At 39.1% G+C, this 12,081-nt stretch overlaps 1 protein-coding gene across 2 annotated transcripts in view; it reads right to left on the bottom strand.

Annotated features, from left to right (window-relative positions):
* aff2 (AF4/FMR2 family, member 2) overlaps positions 1-12,081 on the bottom strand; it is a 152,303-nt gene that overhangs the window by 71,567 nt on the left and 68,655 nt on the right. For both annotated transcript variants that reach the window (XM_038698676.1, XM_038698677.1), the window contains exon 5: positions 1,072-1,116. In XM_038698676.1, the coding sequence (XP_038554604.1) occupies positions 1,072-1,116 (45 nt within the window). The remainder of the gene's footprint in view (positions 1-1,071; positions 1,117-12,081) is intronic.

Below are 12,081 nucleotides of genomic sequence, written 5' to 3'. Positions count from 1 at the left end.
ATGCTAATGTATTGTATCAGAAGTCAGTTTGGTCTTCTAAAGGTTTGAACGATGGCAATTTAGAGTCAGTTTCATGCAGCTCTACTTCCGTACACAATATATCTGATACACACTGTTACCTTGAACTGTGAAAACATCCAAAACAACAATGTTTCTGTGACGACTGACTTGTAGCTGTGCCGCCACAGAAAGGGAAAAATGAACCGTAGGCCTCCGCTCTGATTCACCTCACCTCACATTTTGAACTCCTCGATCTTTCCACTTGACATGGCAAAAAACCACAGACTGTATTCAATAGCGCACCGATATTATTGGCAAAGGCTTTTTATGCAGCTCACAGCACGCTATCTGTCACACAGCCTGTTGGCCAGCATATTGATTTGTGAAAGGGAGAGAGAGGTGAATGACAGAGGGCAGAGAAGAATGAAGAGAAGAAGACAGACAGGGAGAGAAAGAGAAAGCTAGCACAGTACGTGATATGACAAAGAAGAGAGAGGAGATGGAGACAAATACAAAGAGGAAGACAGAAAGAAAAAGATAACTTGACATCAAGCAGTCAGAGACGGGGCTTTGTCTTTATAGCTGCAAATCTTCTGTCTGGCGAGAAGGTTTGTGGGAAAACATTTCTGTTTAGACATCCTGCTGAAAGAACACAGTAACAAAACAAAAAGACAGGGGAGGACAGGAGGGGAAAGAGGGGGGAAAGAGTGACGCTTGATGTAGTTTTGATGACATGCAGATAGGAAAAGAGGAGGACAGAGAGATGAAAGGAGGGTAAAGGAAAATTGTGGAAAAGATTTCTGCATGAAGTCATCCTACAAAAACAAAAACTTGTATAATCATTGACCCGAGCCAACAGATCTCTTTCTTTTCCCTCCCACTGCCCCCTATTCCCTCTGTTTCTCTTTTCCCTTCAGCCCTGTCCTTTCCTCCTTAAAACCAGACTCTCGGGAGAGAGATGAAGTTCTTTGTGAGCAAACACAAAACAGCTGATAATCAGTGCAAGTACTCTGTGTGTGTGTGTGTGTGTGTGTGTGTGTGTGTGTTTGTGTGTGTGCCCAAGCAACATACCCGCAAAATCTCTTCAACACAGCTGGAGTCATTTGGTAGGCTGACCTGGAGAAAACAAAGAAGAGAGAGAAACAGACTGACTTCAATACTTTTCATAGATCCATCAAATTACATGAGAGTTAAAAGCAAATAAAAAGTAAAGCAGATCCATCCACTCCAGTCAAAGCCACTGCCAAGGTTTCTTTTCTCACACTGCACATATGCAATTTTCTTTATAAATTATAATTGTAAATAATCTCCTAATCATTTTTGAAAAAATGGGTCTGTGATATCAGACAGAGGTAGACGGAAGCATACTTTTCATTTCTAGACAGTGACTGTTGATTTAGCTGGCCAAAATGAGCTAATGAAACTACTGTTATGAGTTGGTTGAAAATACCATCTCCAGCTGAGTTTTAAGTGTTTCCAGCTGACTTATTTTAAAACTAGAACCATGTCTAAAGGGCTTAAATATGCACTTAATGGCTACATTTATGATACCGAGCCTAAAGACTGAGGCTAAAAAGCATGTCCCAGGGAATAAGTCAGCATCCACACGAGTTGATGAAACATGCTGTGGCTCAGGAGGTTAATCGGAAGGTCGGCGGTTCAATCCCTGGCTCCCCCCTGGCTCCCCCTGGTTGCGTGTCGAAGTGTCCTTGGGCAAGATACTGAACCCCGAATTGCCCCTGGCGGCTATTCCGCCAGTGTATGAGTGAGTGTGAATGTTAGTTTCCGTTTGAGCACTTAGGCTCAGTGTATGAATGTGTATGACTGGTGAATGCAGATGTAGTGTAAAAGCGCTTTGAGTGGTCGAAAAGACTAGAAAGGCGCTATACAAGTACGGAGCATTTACATCCTAAATAAAACATTTTTCTTGTATTAAAGTTTGGAGCTAGTATAGTCCCAGTAACCTATTATACGCACGATATAAAGATAAGATCAGAGAGTTAATTTGCTGTGTAAGGCTCTTTGGCGACTGTGTTTGGCTAACGTTATATCAAGTAATGCTTACAGAGCAGGACATTGGCCGCTAACATTAGCCTGATCTCTGTTAACTTCCAGGATTGGCTCTACCACAGGGGGAAATACATACAGTAAATGTGTCCTTGTGAAGGTGGCCTTGCAAGTAACAATCAGCTACAAGCTAAGCTAAGCTCATTGTAAAGATTGCATCTATGTTAGAGTTGATAAACACACATGTTACGGCTACCGAAGGCAGCCATCTATGTCTTGTCACTGTTGCAGCAATTTTTAAAGTATTCCTTACAATTTTGCTCATGTGTTTTTGGTTTGTAAAAAGATTAAAAAAAATTAAAACATAGACACCACCTTCCAAACTCTTTAAATTCCAGGAATTGCTTTTACCACACCACTTTGGCATGGTGACAAATCCAAAGCTTGACAGACCTGCCAAGCCTAGTTGCAGTTTCTAAGCTGTAACTGGACATTCATTGTTCTGTGGAGGGATTTAGTCAAGATCAAAACATTCATCAATTTCAAAACATGAAAATAAATAAAGCCTTATTAATGCTTCTGTTGTAAATCTATAATAATACTCTGAAAGTCAAAATATTTGTCCATTTTGGTTGTCTTGTGTGATTTATAAATACTGGCTCTTCCATATGGGCAGAGAGAAGTAATGAGGGGATATTGAGAGCTGAGATATTTCAGTTTTCAAATTCTAAAAAGCCATGAAATGCCTGTGGATTGGCCTGTGTCGTGTTAACCACACGCTATTTCAGCTTGACAATTCATGGTACTGACTAGATTTTGGACAAAGAAACAGACAGTTTGAGCTTAGACATACTACTCTGATTGAATTTACCAGTTCAGCAACCGCACACTGCTAATCTGTGTTAACATGTGCCCTTGTCAATAAATTCTTTCCTACTGAACAGAAATGATCTGAACTGACGATTATAGCGACATTACACCGGGTGCTTGGGCTGTCAATTCGGACAGGTGTGTAACTCTAACAACACAATTTAAAGTGAAAGTCGAATCCAAAATGAAAATCCAGGGTTTCTCCTGCATAGAGAATAACAAAGCCTTCCCCGCATCTAGCTCTGATGCACTTTATGGATTTCTGTCATTTTCCAGGAAAAATGCTGCCAAAACTTCCAGAGAGGAAGAAGAGTCTGTTTGGCTAGACAGCAACGCAAGAGTGTGCTTTCAGAATGAACAGGTGTTGGTAACGCTCTTGCCACACAGCAGAAATAATCACTAAAGAAAACAAATCTTTTTTTCCACGCCGTTCGATATTTAATATAGTTTTATATTGTCAGCTGGAATTTAAAAATACACAATACACATAAACACATCTGTGTTCGTGAACACTGCTCTATGTGCCTACATGTATGACTGGTCCTGTACAGCAATTACAAAGCTAGTGTTTATAGAAAGTTACAGATGAACATTTAATATCGAGGAATTTACATCAGCTATACTGCAAGAGGACCCTGAACTATCAATGAAAACAGCGTATGTTTGATTTTTTAAACAACTTGCTGTTTGTTAACTGTTTATATTAACACATGAACTTTTATGTTGTATTGATTTAATGTAGAACAGGGCACCTTTGTTTTTTTATTAAATGTGCATTAATGTGATAATTATTTTCTTCAATCATATCATTATTAGAACTCATAAAATACATACATGCTTGTAAAAAGTCTTTGCTTTAGCCAGTTGAAGGCACGTTACACGTTCATGTGTGCATGTGATCAGATTGATCCAGGAAAAACCCTGAAATCTTAATGTCAAACACTGAAATGTCAAACAACAAATTTAAACACAAGTCAAGAAATGCTGTCTTTGTTGCTAGAACTCTTGTCAGTTCAGCCAAAGTGCATATTTGCTGCAAATACAAACTACAGAGTTGTTCTTCTGTTAAATAAAATGAACTGTTATTATCCGCTGTTGGAAACACATGACTTTGTTAGCTAAAACCTATAAGACACATGAATAAATGCCCATTGCCAAATTCTTGCTTCCAAAAAGGAATTGAAAGCAAAATAAAGCAATTTGCTGGGCCAGATCTTGGCTTAGATCAATCCAACATACAGGCTCATTAAAGAAGAAAGAGAGTGAGGAACAGCTGGAGGAAGGGAGAAAGACTGAAAGACTGAGAGCAAGTCACTGTAGAACCCATGTCTCACATATTGTAGCACCATAACCTCTGTCACACACCATTAGTAATAGCACCAACATGAACAGAGGAACAATTTAGTAACCATGATGAGGAGGGTGACATCATCTTCAGCCTTAAATCAAAACAATAAAAGTAATTCTAGCTGGAGTGTTTCTGTGTGTGTGTGTGTGTGTGTGTGTGTGTGGTAGACAGAGTCAAAACTGCTTGAGCTCAACAACAAAACATCCATCTGAATGTTTTTTAGACATGAGCTAAGCTCATTACACTACATCAACATTATGATGTTTAGACAGTGAGTCAACAGGAAACCATAGTGGGAGGATGAAGATGTGTGCTTTCCAACAAAAGATCTGAGGTTACATTCAACCAAAACTGTTTTGACGCGTCAGTGTGTTGGGAAATAGACTGGCGCTGTTAGGATGCTGCCGGTGTGGGTGTAACCCTAAACCTACATTCACTGATTGTGAGGCCACCAGCTGTAAACACAACATTTACCTTTTATCAGTATCAAACATTTAGAAGACAACAAACAAAATGATTAACATTCAGGATGAACTTTTTTACTTTTTGCTCTGTTTTAGCCTCCCCCAACTCCTGAGGAAAATATCTGGCTCTTAAGCTGCTTAATGTTCAACTATGTTCACCAGCTAGTTAATTATTAAAGGCTAATTAGACCAGTGAGAGTGAACCACAATAACTAAGTAGCCTGTACAACCAAAATAATCACCTGAATGACACTAAAAAGCCTTGTAGAGCTGAATAAACTGCAGATCCAGATGCTTGATTCATCACTGTGAGTGATGACATTTGCAGATACTTGATACCACTGTTGATATAAAAATATCTTTTAATGCAGCTTACAGATTATTTTTTCCATTGTGGCATTTCAATACATAACAATCTGTACATTGATGTTACAGTAATGTACTTATATGTACTAATGTACTCATTAAAGCTACTGTGGGACAAAAGGGAAATAGGTTTACAAAACAGGAAAATGACTATGACAGGATATTAGGTCAATTAAAGGTACTAAATACTAAAAATACTGTAATATTAATATTCAGATGAGCTTGTGTTATTAAAGGCTCTTTACACTGTACAAAGCAGGGAATGCAGATGTTAATAACATCAGCCATCACATACTTTCACCAAGCAGTTTTATGAGATACTTCCTTCTGTTCAAAAAACTGCAGGCATTTATAAATGACTAAGATGTGACACATGCTTTCAAGTGGCTTTGTTGCAGTCCCCCATATCTGCCTAACTGTGTGAAAGCTCCACCTCTTCTCTTATGTCTGCACTGACTCTTGTCTTGGATCATTAATGAGAGAAAAAAAAAACAGTTTTTCACAGAATATTGCCCCCCTTCCCCTGGCTCCGTAATTTATTTATTTATTTTTACCTACAGTGGCCCTAATATGCTGTAATAAAAGCTTTAATAATTCCTCACACCCGAAAAGTAAGTGTAGATGGTGGAAATACAAAACAGAAAATAAATCTGACAAAATAAATATTTAGAAAACTAGCTCGGCCACAGTCTTACTTTGCTTTTCATGATGTTCTAGGACTTGCTCCGATAGCGCCTAAATTGTATGTTACTGTCTTTACTTCGTTATACTTTGTTGCCCATTAATTTGACAGTGATGTATTGATTTACAAATATATGACATACAATTTAATAAAAACACTTTTGTCCCAAACCAATTAGAAGTAGACCCTTTGCGCAATATAAGGCACTTCCTGTGTCATGGTTTCACACTATCAGGTGGCATATTTGATGAATGCAAACATTTAAATGTGATTTTCCACTTTGTATATAAAAACCCAGCTGACAGACAAAAATGGAAACACTCATATGATTTCAGGCTCAGTGAGTCTGTCTATTTCTGTCTCTATCCATCCGTCTATACATCTGTCTCCCCCTGCCTCACTTTAACCATCCCTGTCCATCACGGTTGTGTATAGTTCACTGGAGCATAACGCTGATACTACCAGGGTTTGCTGTTTGATTCCTGTTTGCAGCACGGACCTCTCAACCAGATGGCACATTGTTTGTATTATAATAAACATTGGACCATGTAGTAATTTCAAACATAGAAGTCTGTTCTGAGCTCAGTGAATAGAAACTGGCTTTAATGGATTTTAATAGACATCTTACATGTACTTACGTGTTTGTGTGTACGTGCGTGTCTCCCTAATTGATCGTACCGTGAGATCACGGTTAATGTCAAGGACTTAGAGACAGAGGGAAAAATAAAAGAGAAATGAAAAATGAGCGAGAGCCGGGGAGGAAGTCTGCAGGAGGAGAGAGGACAAAATGCAGAGAGAAAATAGAAACCAAAGAAAAATGAGAAAGAGAGAGAGAGAGGGGGAGAGACAGAGAGAGAGAGATATTCGGGGGAAAATATAGCCGAGGCAATTACTGAGGCAGAAATCCTTTCTCTCTGAAATAGCTGCTGAGATAGATAGACGTCTACACACATGTACACATCAACTATCTCTCTCACACTCACACACACCAACCTAAAGGCAGATACACTCAGTCATAGAAAGGTACATGTGGATATACAGGGACACACAAACACCTAAGCCTAAGATTGCTTGTTTTGTCTCAGCCCAAAACCTGAAAAATTTTATTATATATAGGACAAAGAAAAGAATCAAATTGTCACAACTGAGAAGCTGGAACAAGAGACTATTTGGCGTTTTTGCTTGCAAAATGGGGATTAATGAAAACGATTAATCAAATACTATTATACTATTTTTCGGTGGAGATCTATGCACATTGTAATAATAACCTTTCAAATAATAACCTTGGCAAATCTAACTTTCACAATTGTCCAATTATAAAATTATATTATGAACAAAGAATGTAGTCAACTGTCCCAGGTTTTTCATAATCATCCACCGAGAGGGACTCATCAGAAATGACGGACATTTTACTAAAAAAGTGCAGCTATTAAATTATCAAACGATGAGCAATAAAACGTGAAATGGAACTCATCTTCATTGTCACCCAAGGTCACTTTCACACCTGTAGTTCGATTGAGTTGGTTCAGAGCAAGGCCAAAAAATGATTTATTGTTGGCTTTTAGCTCTGGTGTGTTTTCACTTTTTACAAGCAACTCAGAGCTATAGCATGGCATCACGTGTGCTGACAGGTAAAGCATACATTGGATGTGTTGGGGATGGTCTTACCCACATGATGAAATCAAATTAATTAATAAATGTTAATAAATGTTTTTAAAGTGTGTGAATAAACCCAGAATTGTAACCCTAACTCTCAAGGTAGGGCATCAGTGCGCATGTGTAGGCGTAGCGTGTATGTGTGTGTGAGTGTGTAGTGGCAGATGAGGAACTTGCTGCAGAGACGAAGCCTAAACTTCACCGTTGTTGTGCAGAGTTGTCCGCACCTCGCGGGACGTTCGGATCATTTATCACCATTGATGAACCACACAAAAAATAATACATCGTTTTTAAATAGTACTTGAAATAGACCCGTGAGGAACTGCGATGTGCGTGCAGCTGCCGCACAGCATGCACGCAAAACTCTGCACAAGACATGCAGAGAGAAAAGGGTCAACAATAAGACTTAGTTTAGCTGGAAATGTACAGTGTAAGTTACAGTAACTAATGAATAGAGACTACAGCTGTGCAGCTTCTCAAGTTCTCAAGTTCAAAGCGGAGCTACAACCCCTGCTCGCAATCGCTGCACACAAACACATATGATTCGACTATCAGTTGACTATTATAGGCAAGACTTGACAATTCTGATTGGATTATGTAAATCCTTAGTCGTGGACAGCCCTAGTTTATTCTCAGATGTCCCACATATGACATGAAATATGGCCTGACACTCAGTTCTGATTGGCTGAATGAGTGCTTATTACATCAATTTGTCATATTAGCGAGGAGCCACTTTACACTCCACAAACATCCACCTAAACAAAATTGCATAACAAACATGTTTAATGTGATTCCAGTCAGATTATTTCCTTTTACATAACTGTGTCTTTTCATGTTTCAAATCCAGCGTCTTGTTTCTTTTGTACTGGGATTAAAAATCATTAAGAGATAATTATAGTAATGTGTTTGAGACTGAAGAAAAGGGCTCCTCTCTCTGTATTTGTGTGCGAGAGAGAGAGAGAGAGAGAGAGAGAGAGATGAATGAATCAGTAAAAGCATGTGGGATGACAAAATGTGAATTAATAAAAACACCCCAGAAGACATGCAGTCTATTCATATCCACAATAACATAGAGATAGTAACATTTGACATGGAGATTGGCAGGCAGAAAAGATAAAAGGGAGAAAAGAAAAGAGAAAAAAGAGAAAATGAGAGAGGATAATGAGCAAAGAAACAGAAAGATATGCAAAGACAAAGTCAAATGGACTCAAATCCAGAGCCTGATGAATGTAAACACTTTCTCCTGCACTGCCTTCTGAGAGCTATTAACTCATCCTCTCCTATTTCTGTTTTATTTTAGAACCATTTTCTCCAGACATTTTCTCGGGAAAATGAGGAAGAGGTTTACTTTGTTGGCTAAATTACACAAAGTCACTGAACTTCATCTTTTTTTTAACTCGGCCCTCCTCGACACCAGAGAGACCCAAAATGTGCCACAGAGAAAGACCGTTGCTTTGCTGTCATGAAAAATGTCAAAGTCAAATGAAAACCGTCAATCATCCTCTTGGCCCGACTGAAGTTTTGAGTCGTATACGGTTCAGAATGAGGTCCAACAGGGTTTGGAAAATCTTCAAGGATTTTTTGTCCACAGGCTTCTCATTTATTCAGTTTCATCTGCTCCTTTTATCATCCATATTTCAGCTGTTTACAGAGCTGGAGTGACCGCCATCACTGGGATTACCAGCATGCGAGATAGATCACAAGCACTGCCCTCAGAGGAGACTCTGTGTGTGTGTCTGCGTTGGTTCAACAGCTGCTGTGTGAGATCCACTGTGTACACTCATATGTGAGCATGTTTGTGTATGAGTCAGCCTGCCTAGTAATCTAAAGATCGTTGGGTATATCCATAAGTAGGTCTTTCACCCCAGTGTACACACTTTCTTTGACCTAATCTCTCAAATAAAAAGTCAGCTGGTTTTCTGGCTTGTATTGTAAGTTTTGTGGTCCTCTTTAAAGTTGCTGCAAAAGAAATCTTTGTTGCTGTTACTAAAGGGGTTTTCACTGTCACAGTACTATAGCCATTACTCATGTTGATGATGTGCTGAACACAATTATACTTCCTGTATCTCTCTCATTCATGCCATGACTCTGCCTGACGAGCTCAGTCTCTCTGGGTCTCAGTGGTGGCTGAATGGCATACATCAATGTCCCACCATTAGCGGTGTTGGCACTTACTGGTGATGGTCATAGTTGTGTGTCTGATGTCATGCTCTGGACACTACAGTTGTTTGGAATCTACTGAGCATAAAGCTGGGCAAACAGGAGGCGGATTTTGCTCCAGCGGTGGTTTGAGAAGTTTCTGTTGTACCTCTACTTGTCACTATTGCAATCCATTGCAACCAACATGAAGCAAAGGTGCTGTTGTAACTTATTACAACCACTTTCCTAGCCCGCAGGGGGAGTGTTTGATACTCGAAAGTTGAGCCTGAACAATACACTTCTATTGATATTTGAGAGTAAAAAAAGATTTGATAAATAGTCCAAGATTTGTATTTCAAATATAAGCAGAACAGTTATTTTATATAAGTTCATTTTCTCAAATGTAGGCGTTACAAAAATGGCACAAGATACTTTATTTTTAAAGAAGCTTAACACCGGCTGAGAAGCTGGTTCAGAAACAACACAAGTGAAACTTTCTACCAGAAACAGCAGTGAAATACTGTTTCTCAGGCGACTGCCAAAATTTCTCTGCCAACATAAATGCCTAAAACAAATTTCAAATTCATGTTTTCAGATGTCTCATGTGAATGTCTAAAAATTAAATATGCCTTTTTAATGTAAGTTCTGATCACATGTTAAATGTCCAAATTGTGCATCTAGTGATTTGCTCTGACACTGAAATAGAATAAAGACATTGTAATTTCAATTAGTTACAACCAGAGGTGGAAATGAACTTTTTGGCTCACCTGCCAAGGTAGCTGGTAGATGAAAAAATCCACAGGTATTTAAGATATTTTACCGGCCAAAATAATAAATTGCCTTTTTGTGTCACACGCATATTTATTTTGGTCCTTTTAATTGAGATAATAAGGTATTCTGTCAAATACAAAGTTAAAGAAGAGGCCAGAGTGCATTAATTCTATTAAATGCACATAAGACATAACAGTAGATTGTTTTCTAAATGTACAAGATGCTTTTTAATCATTTAACTTAAATCTCATCAGACTGCTCACTTTCTACAATCACTCTCGTCTGGCCTCCTGGTTCTGACCAACAGTGTCAACATTTTTTATAGTCTATAGTCAGTGTCAGACACTAGACAGGACTGGCAACTTAATTTTTTTAATGGTCTGCTTCAGCCTCCTTTTCGTCTGTGTTTCTTCATTTTGTTGGTTTGGTTACTACACCTGGTAAATCTTGCCACATTACGGTTGTAGCTAGCTAGCTAAATGCTAAAACACTCCAAGCACAACTTTTGTAACTCCCAACACAAGCTGCTTTCACAATGCCTTATTTTCCGGAGTGCTGTGTGAAAGCACAAATGGCTGCAGATTGTGCTGCAAACATTTGCTCTGTGTGATTGAGCGAATGCGGCACACTGGCGGATATTCTTTCTGCGTTTACTGCAGGATCTCTGTATGAAAGCGGCTACGCTCTCCAGTCTTTCCCTTTGGACTCCTATCTCCCAACGCCCACCCCCCTACAAATATACACCAATCAAACACAAGTAACATGAAGCAAACAGAAACAGTAACCAATGAACCCCCCTAATCCGTGTGTTACATGATTTTAGATTCCTGGGTACAGCAGGGACCAATTTAAGTGCGACACACAACGCATGGCTGCTGTTGCCGTCAAATAGATATTATATGTTGATATCATGCGGAATACATTTACCCGCCAATGTGGTGGGTTTCCTTCCGACATTTAGTCGCCAAACAGAAAATCTACCCGCATTTGACACTTGGTGGGTGTTAATTTTAACCCCTGGTTACAACTATGCTTTTCCTGCTATGACATGTCAAAATGTTTGCAGTGGAAAAGTTGATGGCTGATAATATTTGCTTTTCTACTTTTACTTTTATTCATTCCGTTTCCTTGATGCATATCCATCATGGTGTCCATGGTTGCCTTCCTCTTTAGTTGTCTTCTAAACTAACTGTTTCCTTTCAGCAGAGGTCACTATACAGTCCCAGAGTTGCCACACTAGTATAAGTGACTGGCAAGGTTACAATATATTTCTGTACATATACATACACATGTACCAGTTTTCCTCTCTCTCTCTTTTTCTCTGTCTTATCATTTGTTTGTCTCTTGCTCACTCACTGTCCTCTCAGTCCCCTTTTTTTCTTCCATCTCTCCCTCCGTTTCTCTACCTCTCCTTCTCCATCTCATTCTCCCCACACCAAGCTGTGGAGAGGCAGATAAGGAGTTGATTTACCATCCAATTAAATGTGGCCATTGAAACATTGCTTCAAAAAAGCCTGTCGTTTTCACCCTGTGCTAATTGGCCTTTCTCTAGTAGCATGTGCATGTCTTTGGAAGTGTGAGAGCTTTTTGTGTGTGTGTGTGTGTGTGTGTGTGTTTGTGAGCTTTACTTAAGACCAGCAGATTCAGATTGGGGTTGTTCCCCACTTTAAAAAGGGTCACTTAGTTTAAACTAAGATGTATGTAGATGTTTTGTGTCCTCTGGCATAGCATGGTGCTTCACATTCTTTCTTTTCTTGCCTTTCTAAACATTCAACCGT

The sequence above is a fragment of the Micropterus salmoides genome, unplaced genomic scaffold (assembly GCF_014851395.1).
Source record: "Micropterus salmoides isolate LMB-PRFRI ecotype aquatic unplaced genomic scaffold, ASM1485139v1 Ms_hic_scaffold_5, whole genome shotgun sequence".
NCBI lineage: Eukaryota > Metazoa > Chordata > Actinopteri > Centrarchiformes > Centrarchidae > Micropterus > Micropterus salmoides.
This window is presented reverse-complemented; position numbering and strand designations above follow the sequence as displayed.